This window comes from Eubalaena glacialis, chromosome 7 (genome assembly GCF_028564815.1).
Source record: "Eubalaena glacialis isolate mEubGla1 chromosome 7, mEubGla1.1.hap2.+ XY, whole genome shotgun sequence".
In the NCBI taxonomy this organism is placed as follows: domain Eukaryota; kingdom Metazoa; phylum Chordata; class Mammalia; order Artiodactyla; family Balaenidae; genus Eubalaena; species Eubalaena glacialis.
In genome coordinates this window covers 20,908,233-20,926,961 of record NC_083722.1, presented here as the reverse complement: position 1 = coordinate 20,926,961, position 18,729 = coordinate 20,908,233, and the positions used below count along the sequence as shown (strand labels likewise).

Genomic DNA, 18,729 nt, shown 5'->3' with positions numbered 1-18,729 from the left:
ATGAGCTAATAAATGTGTGTTGTTTTAAGCCATTAAGTTTGTGAATTTTTTTTGTACAGGAATAGAAAACGAATACACTTCATAAAGCATATCTACAACAGAAACTTCAACAAACATTATCCAAAATGTAGAAACATTAGAATCACTCTGTGTAAATCAGGAGCAATGGCATAAAACCAGGATGCTTGATGCAATCAATAATACACCAGTGCTTCTGATCCAGTGAGACCATGAAATTAAAGACAGGAGGACAGGAAAAGAAGAAATAAAATCGTCATTATTTGCACACACCCTACATAGAAGACCTTCTCAAATTAGCAGATGAATTTTTAGAAACAACACTAACTTTGGCTAGCTAGCTGGATATAACGTCAATATTTAAAAGTCAAATTTATTTCTTTATACCAGCCACAGACAATTTAAAAATATAACCTCCATTGGGTTGTAACAATGTAGGTTCGCTCCTCTTTTCTTTCAGGCTGGCCAACAGATGTGCTTTTGGATCTATGCCAATCTGACATGTCATCGTAGTTTCTCTCTGTACACAAATGTTTTTGGTGTGTGTGGGGCCGTTATTCTGCTTACCACACATCCCATAACAGTTATTTGAGTTATAACAAGTTCAACCCACGATAACAAATTCTACTTAATTTAAGTTATAATTTTATTTCTAGAAATCTAATTGGCACAAACTTTTCTGGAACATATTTATGACTTAGACATTAAACCACATAATTTCCTACAGATTTTTTTCTTCCTTCCTTCCTTTCTTCCCTCCTTCTGTCCTTTCTTTTTTTGTACCTCCTTAACCCATTTTTTGTACCACCCCCCTCACCGCTGGCAACCACTAATCTGTTCTCTGTATATACGAGCTTGATTTCTTTTTTTTTAAGATTCCACATATAAGAGAGATCATACAGTATTTGTCTTTCTCTGTCTGACCTATTTAACTTAGTGTTAATGTCCTTGAGGTCCATCCATGTTGTCCCAAATGGCAAGATTTCATTCTTTTTAAATAAGAACACTAATTCAAATAGATACATGTACCCAATGTTCATAGCAGCATTATTTACAATAACCAAGATATGGAGGCAAACTTAGTGCCCATCAGCAGATGAATGGATAAAGAAGATGTAGTATATATGTACAATGGAATATTATTCATCCATTAAAAAATCAAATTCTGCCATTTGTAACAACATGGCTGGACCTAAAGGGTATTATGCTTAGTGAAATAAGTCAGACAAAGACAAATATTCTATATTACCACTTATATATGGAATCTAAAGAATAAAACAAATTAATGAATATAACAAAACAGAAACAGACTCACAGATATAGAGAACAAACTAGTGGTTACCCAGTGGGAAGAGGGAAGGGGGGAAGGGGCCAGATAGGGTTAGGAGATTAAGAGATACAAACTACCATGTATAAAATAAATAAGCAACAAGGATATATTGTACAGTACAAGGAAGTATAACCATTATTTTGTAAAAACTTTAAAAGTATAATTTTAAAATATTGAATTACTGTGATGTATACCTGAAACTAAAATAATATTATAAATCAACTATACTTCAATTAAAAGAATTTTATTCTTTTTTAAGGCTTAATAATCTTCCATCATATATATAAGCACATTTTCTTTATCTATTCATCCATCAGTAGATACTTAGGTTGTTTCCATATCTTGGTTATTGTAAACAATGCTGCAATGTACATGGGGGTATAGATACATTTTCAAGTTAGTGTTTTCATTTTCCTTGAATAAGTACCCAGAAATGGAATTGCTGGATCATACAGTAGTTTTTTTTTTTCTTTTCTGTAATTTAATTTAATTTTTTTTAAATTTCATTTTATTTTTTTAATACAGCAGGTTCTTATTAGTTATCTATTTTATACATATTAGTGTATACATGTCAATCCCAGTCTCCCAGTTCATCCCACCACCACCACCCCCCCACCTTCCACGTTCCCTCCTTGTGTCCATACGTTTGTTCTCTACATCTGTGTTTCTATTTCTGCCTTGCAAACCAGTTCATCTGTACCATTTTTCTAGATTCCAAATATATGTGTTAATATATGATATTTGTTCTTCTCTTTCTGACTTACTTCACTCTGTATGACAGTCTCTAGGTCCATCCACGTCTCTACAAATGACCCAATTTCATTCCTTTTTATGGCTGAGTAATATTCCATTGTATATATGTACCACATCTTCTTTACCCATCTGTCTGTCGATGGGCATTTAGGTTGCTTCCATGACCTGACTATTGTAAATAGTGCTGCGGTGAACATTGGGGTGCATGCGTCTTTTTGAATTATGGTTTTCTCTGGGTATATGCCCAGTAGTGGGATTGTTGGGTCATATGGTAATTCTATTTTTAGTTTTTTAAGGAACCTCCATACTGTTCTCCATAGTGGCTGTATCAATTTACATTCCCACCAACAGTGCAAGAGGGTTCCCTCTTCTGCACACCCTCTCCAGCATTTTATTGTTTGTAGATTTTTTGATGATGGCCATTCTGACTGGTGTGAGGTGATACCTCATTGTAGTTTTGATTTGCATTTCTTCAATAATTAGTGATGTTGAGAAGCTTTTCATGTGCCTTTTGGCCATCTGTATGTCTTCTTTGGAGAAATGTCTATTTAGGTCTTCTGCCCATTTTTTGACTGGGTTGTTTTTTTAATATTGAGCTGCATGAGCTGTTTATATATTTTGGAGGTTAATCCTTTGTCTGTTGATTTGTTTGCAAATATTTTCTCCGATTCTGAGGGTTGTCTTTTCGTCCTGTTTTGTTTTGTTTTGTTTTTAAACATCTTTATTGAAGTATAATTGCTTTACAATGGTGTGTTAGTTTCTGCTTTATAACAAAGTGAATCAGTTATACATATACATATGTTCCCATATCTCTTCCCTCTTGCATCTCCCTCCCTCCCACCCTCCCCATCCCACCCCTCTAGGTGGTCACAAAGCACCGAGCTGATCTCCCTGTGCTATGCGGCTACTTCCCACTAGCTATCTATTGTACATCTGGTAGTGTATATATGTCCATGACACTCTCTCACCCTGTCACATCTCACCCTTCCCCCTCCCCATATCCTCAAGTCCATTCTCTAGTAGGTCTGTGTCTTTATTCCCGTCTTGCCACTAGGTTCTTCATGGCCTTTTTTTTTTTTTCCCTTAGATTCCATATATATGTGTTAGCATGCTGTATTTGTTTTTCTCTTTCTGACTTACTTCACTCTGTATGACAGACTCTAACTCCATCCACCTCATTACAAATACCTCCATTTCATTTCTTTTTATGGCTAAGTAATGTTCCATTGTATATATGTGCCACATCTTCTTTATCCATTCATCCGATGATGGACACTTAGGTTGCTTCCAGGTCCTGGCTATTGTAAATAGAGCTGCAATGAACATTTTGGTGCATGATTCTCTTTGAACTATGGTTTTCTCAGGGTATGTGCCCAGTAGTGGGATTGCTGGGTCGTATGGTAGTTCTATTTTTAGTTTTTTAAGGAACCTCCATACTGTTCTCCATAGTGGCTGTATCAATTTACATTCCCACCAACAGTGCAAGAGTGTTCCCTTTTCTCCACACCCTCTCCAGCATTTATTGTTTCTAGATTTTTTGATGATGGCCAATTTGACCGGTGTGAGATGATATCTCATTGTAGTTTTGATTTGCATTTCTCTAATGATTAATGATGTTGAGCATTCTTTCATGTGTCTGTTGGCAATCTGTATATCTTCTTTGGAGAAATGTCTATTTAGGTCTTCTGCCCATTTTTGGATTGGGTTGTTTGTTTTTTTGTTATTGAGCTGCATGAGCTGCTTGTAAATCTTGGAGATTAGTCCTTGGTCAGTTGCTTCATTTGCAAATATTTTCTCCCATTCTGAGGGTTGTCTTTTGGTCTTGTTTATGGTTTCCTTTGCTGTGCAAAAGCTTTTCAGTTTCATTAGGTCCCATTTGTTTATTTGTGTTTTTATTTCCATTTCTCTAGGAGCTGGGTCAAAAAGAATCTTGCTATGATTTATGTCATAGAGTGTTCTGCCTATGTTTTCCTCTAAGAGTTTGATAGTGTCTGGCCTTACACTTAGGTCTTTAATCCATTTTTGAGTTTATTTTTGTGTATGGTGTCAGGGAGTGTTCTAATTTCATACTTTTACATGTACCTGTCCAATTTTCCCAGCACCACTTATTGAAGAGGCTGTCTTTTCTCCACTGTATATGCTTGCCTCCTTTATCAAAGATAAGGTGACCATATGTGCGTGGGTTTATCTCTGGGCTTTCTATCCTGTTCCATTGATCTATATTTCTGTTTTTGTGCCAGTACCATACTGTCTTGATTACTGTAGCTTTGTAATATAGTCTGAAGTCAGGGAGCCTGATTCCTCCAGCTCCATTTTTCGTTCTCAAGATTGCTTTGGCTATTCAGGGTCTTTTGTGTTTCCATACAAATTGTGAAATTTTTTGTTCTAGTTCTGTGAAAAATGCCAGTGGTAGTTTGATAGGGATTGCATTGAATCTGTAGATTGCTTTGGGTAGTAGAGTCATTTTCACAATGTTGATTCTTCCAATCCAAGAACATGGTATATCTCTCCATCTATTTGTATCATCTTTAATTTCTTTCATCAGTGTCTTATAATTTTCTGCATACAGGTCTTTTGTCTCCTTAGGTAGGTTTATTCCTAGATATTTTATTCTTTTTGTTGCAATGGTAAACGGGAGCGTTTTCTTAATTTCACTTTCAGATTTTTCGTCATTAGTGTATAGAAATGCAAGCGATTTCTGTGCATTAATTTTGTATCCTGCTACTTTACCAGATTCATTGATTAGCTCTAGTAGTTTTCTGGTGGCATCTTTAGGATTCTCTATGTATAGTATCATGTCATCTGCAAACAGTGACAGCTTTACTTCTTCTTTTCCAATTTGGATTCCTTTTATTTCTTTTTCTTCTCTGATTGCTGTGGCTAACACTTCCAAAACTATGTTGAATAATAGTGGTGAGAGTGGGCAACCTTGTCTTGTTCCTGATCTTAGTGGAAATGGTTTCAGTTTTTCACCATTGAGGACAATATTGGCTGTGGGTTTGTCATATATGGCCTTTATTATGTTGAGGAAAGTTCCCTCTATGCCTACTTTCTGCAGGGCTTTTATCATAAATGGGTGTTGAATTTTGTCGAAAGCTTTCTCTGCATCTATTGAGATGATCATATGGTTTTTCTCTTTCAATTTGTTAATATGGTGTATCACGTTGATTGATTTGCGTATATTGAAGAATCCTTGCATTCTTGGGATAAACCCCACTTGATCATGGTGTATGATCTTTTTAATGTGCTGTTGGATTCTGTTTGCTAGTATTTTGTTGAGGATTTTTACATCTATGTTCATCAGTGATATTGGCCTGTAGTTTTCTTTCTTTGTGACATCTTTGTCTGGTTTTGGTATCAGGGTAATGGTGGCCTCGTAGAATGAGTTTGGGAGTGTTCCTCCCTCTGCAATATTTTGGAAGAGTTTGAGAAGGATAGGTGTTAGCTCTTCTCTAAATGTTTGATAGAATTCGCCTGTGAAGCCATCTGGTCCTGGGCTTTTGTGTGTTGGAAGATTTTTAATCACAGTTTCAATTTCAGTGCTTGTGATTGGTCTGTTCATATTTTCTATTTCTTCCTGGTTCAGTCTCGGCAGGTTGTGCATTTCTAAGAATCTGTCCATTTCTTCCAGGTTGTCTATTTTATTGGCATAGAGTTGCTTGTAGTAATCTCTCATGATCGTTTGTATTTCTGCAGTGTCAGTGGTTACTTCTCCTTTTTCATTTCTAATTCTATTGATTTGAGTCTTCTCCCTTTTTCTCTCGATGAGTCTGGCTAATGGTTTATCAATTTTGTTTATCTTCTCAAAGAACCAGCTTTTAGTTTCATTGATTTTTGCTATTGTTTCCTTCATTTCTTTTTCATTTATTTCTGACCTGATCTTTATGATTTCTTTCCTTCTGCTAGCTTTGGGGTTTTTTTGTTCTTCTTTCTCTAATTGCTTCAGGTGCAAGGTTAGGTTGTTTATTCGAGATGTTTCCTGTTTCTTGAAGTAGGCTTGTATTGCTATAAACTTCCCTCTTAGCACTGCTTTTGCTGCGTCCCATAGGTTTTGGGTCGTCGTGTCTCCATTGTCATTTGTTTCTAGGTATTTTTTGATTTCCCCTTTGATTTCTTCAGTGATCACTTCGTTATTAAGTAGTGTATTGTGTAGCCTCCATGTGTTTGTATTTTTTACAGATCTTTTCCTGTAATTGATATCTAGTCTCATAGCGTTGTGGTCGGAAAAGATACTTGATACGATTTCAATTTTCCTAAATTTACCAAGGCTTGATTTGTGACCCAAGATATGATCTATCCTGGAGAATGTTCCATGAGCACTTGAGAAGAATGTGTATTCTGTTGTTTTGGGGTGGAATGTCCTATAAATATCAATTAAGTCCATCTTGTTTAATGTATCATTTAAAGCTTGTGTTTCCTTATTTATTTTCATTTTGGATGATCTGTCCATTGGTGAAAGTGGGGTGTTAAAGTCCCCTACTATGATTGTGTTGCTGTCGATTTCCCCTTTTATGGCTGTTAGTATTTGCCTTATGTATTGAGGTGCTCCTATGTTGGGTGCATAAATATTTACAATTGTTATACCTTCCTCTTGGATCGATCCCTTGATCATTATATAGTGTCCTTCTTTGTCTCTTGTAATAGTCTTTATTTTAAAGTCTATTTTGTCTGATATGAGAATTGCTACTCCAGCTTTCTTTTGATTTCCATTTGCATGGAATATCTTTTTCCATCCCCTCACTTTCAGTCTGTATGTGTCTCTAGGTCTGAAGTGGGTCTCTTGTAGACAGCATATATATGGGTCTTGTTTTTGTATCCATTCAGCCAGTCTATGTCTTTTGGTGGGAGCATTTAATCCATTTACATTTAAGGTAATTATTGATATGTATGTTCCTATTTCCATTTTCTTAAGTGTTTTGGGTTTGTTATTGTAGGTGTTTTCCTTCTCTTGTGTTTCTTGCCTAGAGAAGTTCCTTTAGCATTTGTTGTAAAGCTGGTTTGGTGGTGCTGAACTCTCTCAGCTTTTGCTTGTCTGTAAAGGTTTTAATTTCTCCATCAAATCTGAATGAGATCCTTGCTGGGTAGATTAATCTTGGTTGTAGGTTTTTCTCCTTCATCACTTTAAATATGTCTTGCCACTCCCTTCTGGCTTGCAGAGTTTCTGCTGAAAGATCAGCTGTTAACCTGATGGGGATTCCCTTGTGTGTTATTTGTTGTTTTTCCCTTGCTGCTTTTAATATGTCTTCTTTATATTTAATTTTTGACAGTTTGATTAATATGTGTCTTGGCGTGTTTCTCCTTGGATTTATCCTGTATGGGACTCTCTGTGCTTCCAGGACTTGATTAACTATTTCCTTTCCCATATTAGGGAAGTTTTCAACTATAATCTCTTCAAATATTCTCTCAGTCCCTTTCTTTTTCTCTTCTTCTTCTGGGACCCCTATAATTCGAATGTTGGTGCGTTTAATGTTGTCCCAGAGGTCTCTGAGACTGTCCTCAGTTCTTTTCATTCTTTTTTCTTTATCCTGCTCTGCAGTAGTTATTTCCACCATTTTATCTTCCAGGTCACTTATCCGTTCTTCTGCCTCAGTTATTCTGCTATTGATCCCATCTAGAGTATTTTTAATTTCATTTATTGTGTTTTTCATCATTGCTTGGTTCCTCTTTAGTTCTTCTACGTCCTTGTTAAATGTTTCTTGCATTTTGTCTATTCTATTTCCAAGATTTTGGATCATCCTTACTATCATTATTCTGAATTCTTTTTCAGGTAGACTACCTATTTCCTCTTCATTTGTTAGGTCTGGTGTGTTTTGACCCTGCTCCTTCATCTGCTGTGTGTTTTTCTGTCATCGCATTTTGCTTATCTTACTGTGTTTGGGGTCTCCTTTTCACAGGCTGCATGTTCGTAGTTCCCGTTGTTTTTGGTATCTGTCTCCAGTGGCTAAGATTGGTTCAGTGGGTTGTGTAGGCTTCCTGGTGGAGGGAACTAGTGCCTGCGTTCTGGTGGATGAGGCTGGATCTTGTCTTTCTGGTGGGCACGTCCACGTCTGGTGGTGTATTTTGGGGTGTCTGTGGCCTTATTATGATTTTAGGCAGCCTGTCTGCTAATGGATGGGGCTGTGTTCCTGTTTTGCTAGTTGTTTGGCATAGGGTGTCCAGCACTGTAGCTTGCTGGTCGTTGAGTGAAGCTGGGTCTTGATGTTGAGATGGAGATCTCTGAGAGATTTTCGCCGTTTGGTATTACGTGGAGCTGGGAGGTCTCCTGTGGACCAGTGTCCTGAAGTTGGCTCTCCCACCTCAGAGGCACAGCCCTGATGCCTGGCTGGAGCACCAAGAGCCTTTCATCCACACGGCTCAGAGTAAAAGGGAGAAAAAATAGAAAGAAAGAAAGAGGATAAAATATAGTGAAGTAAAATAAAGCTATTATAAAGCAAAGCTATACAGACAAAATCTCACCCAGAAGCATATACATATACACTCAAAAAAAAAGGAAAAGGGGAAAAATTAATATATCCTGCTCCCAAAGTCCACCTCCTGAACTTGGGCTGATTCGTTGTCTATTCAGGTATTCCACAGATGCAGGCACATCAAGTTGTTTGTGAAGTTTTAATCTGCTGCTTCTGAGGCTGCTGGGAGAGATTTCCCTTTCGCTTCTTTGTTCGCACAGCTCCCGGGGTTCAGCTTTGGATTTGGAGCCGCCTCTGCGTGTAGGTCCCCTGAGGGCGTCTGTTCCCCGCCCAGACAGAACGGGGTTAAAGGAGCAGCTGCTTCGGGGGCTCTGGCTCACTCAGGCGCGGGGAGGGAGGGATACGGATGCGGGGCGAGCCTGCGGCGGCAGAGGCCAGCGTGACGTTGCACCAGCCCGAGGCGCGCCGTGCGTTCTCCCGGGGAAGTTGTCCCCTGATCACGGGAGCCTGGCCGTGGCGGGCTGCACCGGCTCCCGGGAGGGGCGGTGTGGAGAGTGACCTGTGCTCGCACACAGGCTTTTTGGTGGCGGCAGCAGCAGCCTTAGCGTCTCATGCCCGTCTCTGGGGTCCGCGCTGATAGCCACGGCTAGCGCCCATCTCTGGAGCTCATTTAGGCGGCGCTCTGAATCCCCTCTCCTTGCGCGCCGCGAAACAAAGAGGCAAGAAAAAGTCTCTTGCCTATTCGGCGGCTGCAGACTTTTTTCCGGACTCCCTCCCGGCTAGCTGTGGTGCGCTAACCCCTTCAGGCTGTGTTCACGCCGTCAACCCCAGTCCTCTCCGTGCGATCCCACCGAAGCCCGAGCCTCAGCTCCCAGCCCCCGCCCGCCCCGGCGGGGGAGCAGACAAGCCTCTCGGGCTGGTGAGTGCCGGTCGGCACTGCTCCTCTGTGCGGGAATCTCTCCACTTTTCCCTCTGCGCCCCTGTTGCTGTGGGATCCGCGCTGATAGCCGCGGCTCGCGCCCGTCTCTGGAGCTCGTTTAGGCGGCGCTCTGAATCCCCTCTCGTCGCGCACCAGGAAACAAAGAGGGAAGAAAAAGTCTCTTGTCTCTTCGGCAGCTGCAGTCTTTTTCCCGGACTCCCTCCTGGCTAGCTGTGGTGCACTAACCCCTTCAGGCTGTGTTCACGCCGCCAAGCCCAGTCCTCTCCCTGCGATCCGACCTAAGCCTGAGCCTCAGCTCCCAGCCCCCGCCCGCCCCGGCGGCTGAGCAGACAAGCCTCTCGGGCTGGTGAGTGCTGCTCGGCGCCGAGCCTCTGTGCGCGAGTCTCTCCGCTTTGCCCTCCGCACCCCTGTGGCTGCGCTCTCCTCCGTGGCTCCGAAGCTTCCCCCCTCTGCCACCCGCAGTCTCTGCCCGCGAAGGGGCTTCCTAGTGCGTGGAAACCTTTCCTCCTTCACGGCTCCCTCCCACAGGTGCAGGTCCCGTCCCTATTCTTTTGTCTCTGTTATTTCTTTTTTCTTTTGCCCTACCCAAGTACGTGGGGAGTTTCTTGCCTTTTCGGAGGTCTGACGTTTTCTGCCAGCGTTCAGTGGGTGTTCTGTAGGAGCAGTTCCACGTGTAGATGTATTTCTAATGTATCTGTAGGAAGGAAGGTGATCTCCGCGTCTTACTCTTCCGCCATCTTCTTCTCCCCCCCCCCCCCGTCCTGTTTATAGTTTCCTTTGCTGTACAGTAGCTTTTAGTTTCATTAGGTCCCATGTTTTAATTTTTGTTTTTATTTCCATTACTCTAGGAGGTGGGTCAAAGCAGGTCTTGCTGTGATTTATGTCAAAGAGTGTTCTTCCCATGTTTTCCTCTAATTTTATAGTGTCCGGTCTTACATTTAGGTCTTTAATCCATTTTGAGTTTATTTTTGTGTACGGTGTTAGGGAGTATTCTAATTTCATTCTTTTACATGTGGCTGTCCAGTTTTCCCAGCACCATTTACTGAAGAGACTGTCTTTTCTCCATTGTATATCCTTGCCTCCTTTATCATAGATTAGTTGAACATAGGTGCGTGGATTTATCTCTGGGTTTCTATCCTGTTCCATTGATCTATATTTCTGTTTTTGTGCCAGTACCATATTATCTTGATTACTGTAGCTTTGTAGTATAGTCTGAAGTCAGGGAGTCTGACTCCTCCAGCTCCATTTTTTCCTCTCAGGATTGCTTTGGCTATTCAGGGTCTTTTGTGTCTTCATACAAATTTTAAGATTTTTTGTTCTAGTTCTGTAAAAACTGCCATTGGTAAGTTGATAGGGATTGCATTGAATCTGTAGATTGCTTTGGGTAGTAGAGTCATTTTCACAATATTGATTCTTCCAATCCAAGAACATGGTATATCTCTCCATCTGTTTGTGTCATCTGATTTCTTTCATCAGTGTCTTATAGTTTTCTGAGTACAGGTCTTTTACCTCCTTAGGTAGGTTTTTTCCTAGGTATTTTATTCTTTTTGTTGCAGTGGTGAATGGGATTGTTTTCTTAATTTCACTTTCTGATCTTTCTGTGTTAGTGTATAGGAATGCAAGAGATTTCTGTGCATTAATTTTGTATCTTGCAAGTTCACCAAATTCATTGATTAGCTCTACTAGTTTTCTGGTGGCATCTTTAGGATTATCTATGTATAGATATCCTGTCATCTGCGAACAGTGTCAGTTTTACTTCTTCTTTTCCAATTTGTATTCCTTTTATTTCTTTTTCTTATCTGATTGCCTGGCTAGGACTTCTAAAACTGTGTTGAATAAGAGTGGCAAGAGTGCACATCCTTGTCTTGTTCCTGATCTTAGAGGAAATGCTTTCAGTTTTTCACCACTGAGAATGATGTTTGCTGTGGGTTTGTCATATATGGCCTTTATTATGTTGAGGTAGGTTCCCTCTATGCCCACTTTCTGGTGTAATGTGTTGCTGGATTCTGTTTGGTAGTATTTTGTTGAGGATTTTTGCATCTATATTCATCAGTGATATTGGTCTGTAATTTTCGTTTTTTGTAGTATCTTTGTCTGGTTTTGGTATCAGGGTGATGGTGGCCTCGTAGAATGAGTTTGGGAGTGTTCCTCCCTTTGCAATTTTTTAGAAGAGTTTGAGAAGGATGGGTGTTAGCTCTTCTCTAAATGTTTGATAGAATTCACCTGTGAAGCCATCTGGTCCTGGACTTCTGTTTGTTGGAAGATTTCTTTATCTCAGTTTCAATTTCATTACTTGCAATTGGTCTGTTCATGTTTTCTATTTCTTACTGGTTCAGTCTTGGAAGGTTATACCTTTCTAACAATTTGTTCATTTCTTCCAGGTTGTCCATTTTACTGGCATAGAGTTGCTTGTAGTAGTCTCTTATGATGCTTTGTGTTTCTGTGATGTCTGTTGTAACTTCTCCTTTTTCATTTCTAATTTTATTGATTTGAGTCCTCTCCCTCTTTTTCTTGATGACTCTGGCTAATGGTTTATCAATTTTGTTTATCTTCTCAAAGAACCAGCTTTTACTTTTATTGATCTTTGCTATTGTTTTCTTTGTTTCTATTTCATTTATTTCTGCTCTGATCTTTATGATTTCTTTCCTTCTGCTAACTTTGGGTTTTGTTTGTTCTTCTTTCTCTAGTTCCTTTAGGTGTAAGGTTAGATTGTTTATTTGAGATTTTTCTTGTTTCTTGAGGTAGGCTTGTATAGCTGTAAACTTCCCTCTTAGAACTGCTTTTGCTGCATCCCATAGGTTTTGGATCATCGTGTTTTCATTGTCATTTGTCTCTAGGTACTTTTTGATTTCCTCTTTGATTTCTTCAGTGATATCTTGGTTATTTAGTAACGTATTGTTTAGCCTCCATGTGGTTGTGTTTTTCACGTTTCTTTCCCTGTAATTCATCTCTAATCTCATAGTGCTGTGGTCAGAAAAGACGCTTGATATGGTTTCAATTTTCTTAAATTTACTGAGGCTTGATTTGTGATCACATCTCCAAGATGTGATCTATCCTGGAGAATGTTCCGTGCACACTTGAGAAGAAAGTGTAATCTGCTGTTTTTGGATGGAATATCCTATAACTATCAATTAAATCTATCTGGTCTACTGTGTCATTTAAAGCTTCTGTTTCCTTATTTGTTTTCATTTTGGGTGATCTGTCCATTGGTGTAAGTGAGGTGTTAAAGTTCCCCACTATTATTGTGTCACTGTCGATTTCCTCTTTTATAGCTGTTAGCAGTTGCCTTATGTATTGAGGTGCTCCTATGTTGGGTGCATACATATTTATAATTGTTATATCTTCTTCTTGGATTGATCCCTTGATCACTATGTAGTGTCCTTCCTTGTCTCTTGTAACATTCTTTATTTTAAAGTCTATTTTATCTGATATGAGTATTGCTGCTCCAGCTTTCTTTTGATTGCCATTTGCATGGGAAATCTTTTTCCATCCCCTCACTTTCACTCTGTATGTGTCCCTTAGGTCTGAAGTGGGTCTCTTGTAGACAGCTTATATATGGGTCTTGTTTTTGTATCCATTCAGCAAGCCTGTGTCTTTTGTTTGGAGCATTTAATCCATTCACCTTTAAGGTAATTATTGATATGTATGTCCTATGACCATTTTCTTAATTGTTTTAGGTTTGTTTTTGTAAGTCCTTTTCTTCTCTTGTGTTTCCCACTTAGAGAAGTTCCTTTAGCATTTGTTGTAGAGCTGGTTTGGTGGTGCTGAATTCTCTTAGCTTTTGCTTGTCTGTAAAGCTTTTGATTTCTCCATCAAATCTGAATGAGATCCTTGCCAGGTAGAGTAATCTTGGTTGTAGGTTCTTCCTTTTCATTACTTAAAGTATATCATGCCACTCCCTTCTGGCTTGTAAAGTTTCTGCTGAGAAAACAGCTGTTAACCTTATGGGAGTTCCCTTGTATGTTATTTGTCATTTTTCCCTGGCTGCTTTCAATAAGTTTTTCTTTGTCTTTAATTTTTGCCAATTTGATTACTATGTGTCTTGGCATGTTTCTCCTTGGGTTTATCCTGTATGGGAGTTGCTGTGCTTCCTGGACTTGGGTAGCTATTTCCTTTCCCATGTTAGGGAAATTTTCGACTATAATCTTTTCAAATATTTTCTCGGGTCCTTTCTCTCTCTCTTCTCCTTCTGGGACCCCTATAATGCGAAAGTTGTTGCATTTATTGTTGTCCCAGTTGTCTCTTAGGCTGTCTTCATTTCTTTTCATTCTTTTTTCTTTATTCTCTTCCACAGCAGTGAATTCCACCATTCTGTCTTCTAGGTCACTTATCCGTTCTTCTGCCTCAGTTTTTCTGTTATTGATTCCTTATAGTGTAGTTTTCATTTCAGTTATTGTATTGTTCATCTCTGTTTGTTTGTTCTTTAATTCTTCTAGGTCTTTGTTAAACATTTCTTGCGTCTTCTCAATCTTTGCCTCCATTCTTTTTCCGAGGTCCTGGATCATCTTCACTATCGTTATTCTGAATTCTTTTTCTGGAAGGTTGCCTGTCTTCACTTCATTTAGTTGTGTTTCTGGGGGTTTATCTTGTTCCTTCATCTGGTACATAGCCCTCTGCCTTTTCATCTTGTCTATCTTTCTGTGAGTGTGGTTTTTGTTCCACAGGCTGCAGGATTGTTGTTCTTCTTGCTTCTGCTGTCTGCCTTCTAGTGGATGAGGCTATCTAAGAGGCTTGTGTAAGTTTCCTGATGGGAGGGACTGGTGGTGGGTAGAGCTGGCTGTTGCTCTGGTGGGCAGAGCTCAGTAAAACTTTAATCCACTTGACTGTTGATGGGTGGGGCTGGGTTCCCTCCCTGTTGGTTGTTTGGCCTGAGGCAACCCAACACTGGAGCCTACCTGGGCTCTTTGGTGGGGCTAATGACAGACTCTGGGAGGGCTCGTGCCAAGGAGTACTTCCCAGAACTTCTTCTGTCAGTGTCCTTTTCCCCACAGTGAGCCACAGCCACCCCCTGCCTCTGCAGGAGACCCTCCAACACTAGCAGGTAGCTCTGGTTCATTCTCCCCTGGGGTCACTGCTACTTCCCCTGGGTCCCAAGGCACACACTACTTTGTGTGTGCCCTCCAAGAGTGGAGTCTCTGTTTCCCTAGTCCTGTCAAAGTCCTGCAATCAAATCCCGTTAGACTTCAAAGTCTGCTTCTCTAGGAATTTCTCCTCCTGTTGCCAGACCCCCAGGTTGGGAAGCCTGACGTGGGGCTCAGAACCTTCACTCCAGTGGGTGGACTTCTGTGGTATAAGTGTTCTGCAGTGTGTGAGTCACCCATCCGGCAGTTATGGGATTTGATTTTACTGTGATTGCGCCCCTCCTACCATCTCATTGTGGCTTCTCCTTTGTCTTTGGATGTGGGGTATATTTTTGATGAGTTCCAGTGTCTTCCTATCGATGACTGTCCAGCAACTAGTTGTGATTCTGGTGTTCTCAAAAGAGGGAGTGAGAGCACGTCCTTCTACTCCGCCATCTTGGTTCCTCTCCCAATGCCTGTTGTGGTTGTGGTTGTTGTTGCTGCTGGATAATCTTAGATGTGTTTTGAAAAATGTATAAACTTACAAACAAGACTCATAGAACACTACATTAAAGTCCCTTCATGTCCTTTTGCCCTCCTCACCAAGAGGGAACTGTTTTTGTAATATCTAGCCACATAAATTAATATTGCCCATTTTTGAAATTCATAGAAATAGTACGCATAAAAATAGTATGCACTCTTTGGTGTCTAGCTTCTTCAGCTGAGCATATTTTTGTTGAGATTCATCCAGATTGTTGAGTGTATCAGTGTTTCCTTACTTTGTATTTCTGAGTAATATCCATTGTATTAATACACTATGGTATGTTCATCCATTCCAAATATAGAGCTATTTTGAATAAAGCTGCTATAAACATTTCAGTACAAACCTTTTGTAGACACATATTTTTATTTCTCTTAAGAAAGTGCCATTTGTTGAAAAGACTGTACTTGCCTCCATTGATTTGCATTAGTGTATTTATTCAAAAGCATATGATTATTTATACTCCTCTCTTTCTGGACTCCCTACTTTCTCCTATTGATGAATTTGTTTGGCCTTACACCAACACTACACTGATTACTCTAGCTTGAAACTACTTCAAATACATTACATGTTTTAAGTGCTGTTTTTCTCTGCAATGTGCACATGTGAGTTTCTCAACCAGACTAGTCATATAAATTTTGAGAATGTAGCAGTTTACTTGAGGGAAGGTCTTTTTTGTTGTTCAGGAGACTTAATTCCAAGAGTAACTCAGAGTATTTGTAAATGGTCCCTTTAAAATAGACATGAGCCAAAGTACTTCAAGGACTGGCTCAGTTTTCTGGGACATTCTATTAAGGATTATATTTTAGGGGGTATGAAATTATAAGATCAGTCCCACATCTTCTTATTGTGTCATAACTTCTCAAAAGCCAGTTAGTACAATAAAATTTTAAATTAATATATAGGGGTCCAAATTTCTAAGTGGCACTTCCTAAAGTTAAAATATGTTATTACCTCAGATGTGTTAATGATGGATACTTTCTGTTCTACATTCCAGTTCCAAATTTTTGTTCCATTCGTTATGGAATTGCTCTCTTACTGCTCCTCTGTAATGTTATAATAATGTCACAGCGCGTGTGTATGAGCCTCACAATGATAACCATGGTGAACAGCACAGAGCCACATGGTTTGTCCAACACCTCCACAAAGGAGCCACAGGATAACATAAAGGTATATCAAAAATATTATAGACAGTCATAAGTTTAAAATCCTATCTTGCTAACTAATTTGTGGAGAGGTTGAATGTTATCATAATTGATATGACAGTAATTATTAGAGAAAGAAGCTCAAGTCTTGATCTGCCTTGACAGTAATAACCTAAATAAACATGTCCCACAACTAAAATATGTCTCAGTATTTGTAAAGGGCAAGAGAAGTTTGGACAGGAGAAAAAAGGAAAGCATCTTAAATGAGAAGTAGAAGTCAAGACACTTTTTCTTTCTTATTTACATTTTTAACATACAGTACATTTACATGTTTCATTAATTTCATCTATGGAAGGTAATGAGTTGATACCTGTCAGAAGATGTAGTACAGAAAAAAATGAAAATAGGTGGGAAAAATATTTTCCACTATACTCTTCCTATGTCCCTTTATGAATACACAGGCAAATAAGAAAATACTTTCTTATTATCACCCCTATTTACATTAAAAATAACACTATATGAAGTGTACTGCACCCTGATTTTTTTTAACATAAGCATCAGAACCAGGCTCAGATTTGACACATATGTAGGAATTCCTAGACAGGGAATTTAAAATAACCATAATTAATATGTCAAGGGCTCTAATGGGGAAAAAAGATGACAACATACAATACCAGATAGGTAATGTTAGTAGAGAGATGGATATTATTAGAAAGCATAAAAAAGAAATAGTAGAAATCATGGCAACTGTAACAGGTACAAAGAATGCCTTGATGGGCTTATAAGTAATCTCAACACAGCTGAGGAAAGGATCAATGAACTTGAATATAGGTCAATAGGAACTTCCCAAGCTGAAATGAAAGAGAATTTAATAAATAAATAAATAAACAAACAAACAGAACATTGCAGAACTGTGGACAATACCAAAAGTTGTAACATATGCATGACTAGAACACCAGGAAGAATAGGAAAAAATGGGAAGAAGAAATATTTGAAAAATTAATGGCTGAGAACTTTTTGAAATTAATGGCAGACACCAAGCCGCAAATCCAAGAAGCTCAGAGAACACCAAACAGGATAAATACTAAAAAGAAAAATAATCAACAACAAGAACAACCACCCAGACATACATATTTAAATTGCAGAAAACTAAGACAAAGAGAACATCTTGAATGAAGCTAGAGGAAAGAATCACCTACAGAGGAACAAGGATAAGAATTACAGAAGACTTCTTATCAGACACCACTCAAACATGAAGAGAGAAATGAATTCTTTAAAGTATTGAAAGAAAAAAAAAAGACACCTGCCAAACTAGAATTCTATATCCAATGAAATTACCTCAAAAGTCAAAGAGAATAAAGACATTTTCAGGCAAAGAAAAACTGAGGGAGCTATATTAATTTCAGACATAGCAGAATTTATAGCAAGGAAGATTATTAGAGTTAAAGAGGACACTGTCTAATGATAAAGGGGTCAATTCTCCAAGAAGACATAATAATCCTAACCATGTATGTCTCTAACAACAATCCTAAACATGTATGTCTCTAACAAAGCAGCAAAATACAGAAGGCTAAAACTGCTAGAACTAAAAGGAGAAAAGGCAAATATAAAATTGGTAACTGTTTTCTATTTGTTACATCTGTTCTTTGTTACCTTTCTTTTTTCCACTCCTTTTTTTGCCTTATCTTGGTATAATTGAGCATTTTATATGATTCAATTTTATTTCTTCTCTTGATGTATCATTTATACTTTAAAAAACCTGTTTTAGTAGTTTCCCTAGGGTTTACAATATACATTTTTTAATAATAGAAATCCACCATCAAATAACACTTTACTGCTTCATGTGTAGTGCAGGCACTTTATAACAGAGTATTCTTAATTCCTCTCTCCCATCTTTTGTGACACTGCTGCTAGTCATTTCCCTTATCCATATGATATAAATACCCAATACAGAATTACATTATTGCTTTAAACAAGTAGGTATCTTTTGCATCAATTCAAAATAAAATAATTTACACCTTCATTTATTCTTTCTTCATGCTCTTCTTTTTAAAATGTAGATCCAAGTTTCTGAACTATATAATTTTCCTTCTGCATAAAGAACTTCTATTGGTTTTACCAAAACTTCTTCTGGCTTTATATCTAATAAATTTTTGCATAGCCCAAAGTAAAAATATCTGTTATATTTTCTTCTAGAAGTTTTATAATTTCAGGTTTTACATTTAAATATGATTCATTTTTTCAATTTTTGTATATGTTGTGTTGAAGATCCTTTTTTACATATGTATATACAACTGTTCTAGCATCATTTGTTGAAAAGTCTTCTTTCTCCACTGAATTGTCTTTTAAGTTTGGTAAAAAATCAATAGTTATAGGAATAATGCTACCTACCTGATTTTAAGACTTTGTTATAAAGCTACAGTAATCAAGACAGTATGTTATTAGCATAAAGACAGAAAAGTAATCATTGAAATAGAACAGAGTGTCCAGAAATAGACTCACATACATATGAACTACTGATTTTTTTCATGATCC

At 38.6% G+C, this 18,729-nt stretch overlaps 1 protein-coding gene across 8 annotated transcripts in view; it reads left to right on the top strand.

Moving 5' to 3' along the window:
• SLC17A1 (solute carrier family 17 member 1) overlaps positions 1 to 18,729 on the top strand; it is a 75,619-nt gene that overhangs the window by 6,698 nt on the left and 50,192 nt on the right. For 7 of the 8 annotated variants that reach the window (XM_061194889.1, XM_061194887.1, XM_061194888.1 and 4 more), the window contains exon 3: positions 16,047 to 16,219. The exons of the other annotated variant lie outside the window; for it this stretch is intronic. In XM_061194889.1, the coding sequence (XP_061050872.1) occupies positions 16,047 to 16,219 (173 nt within the window). The remainder of the gene's footprint in view (positions 1 to 16,046; positions 16,220 to 18,729) is intronic. 8 annotated transcript variants of the gene reach the window in all.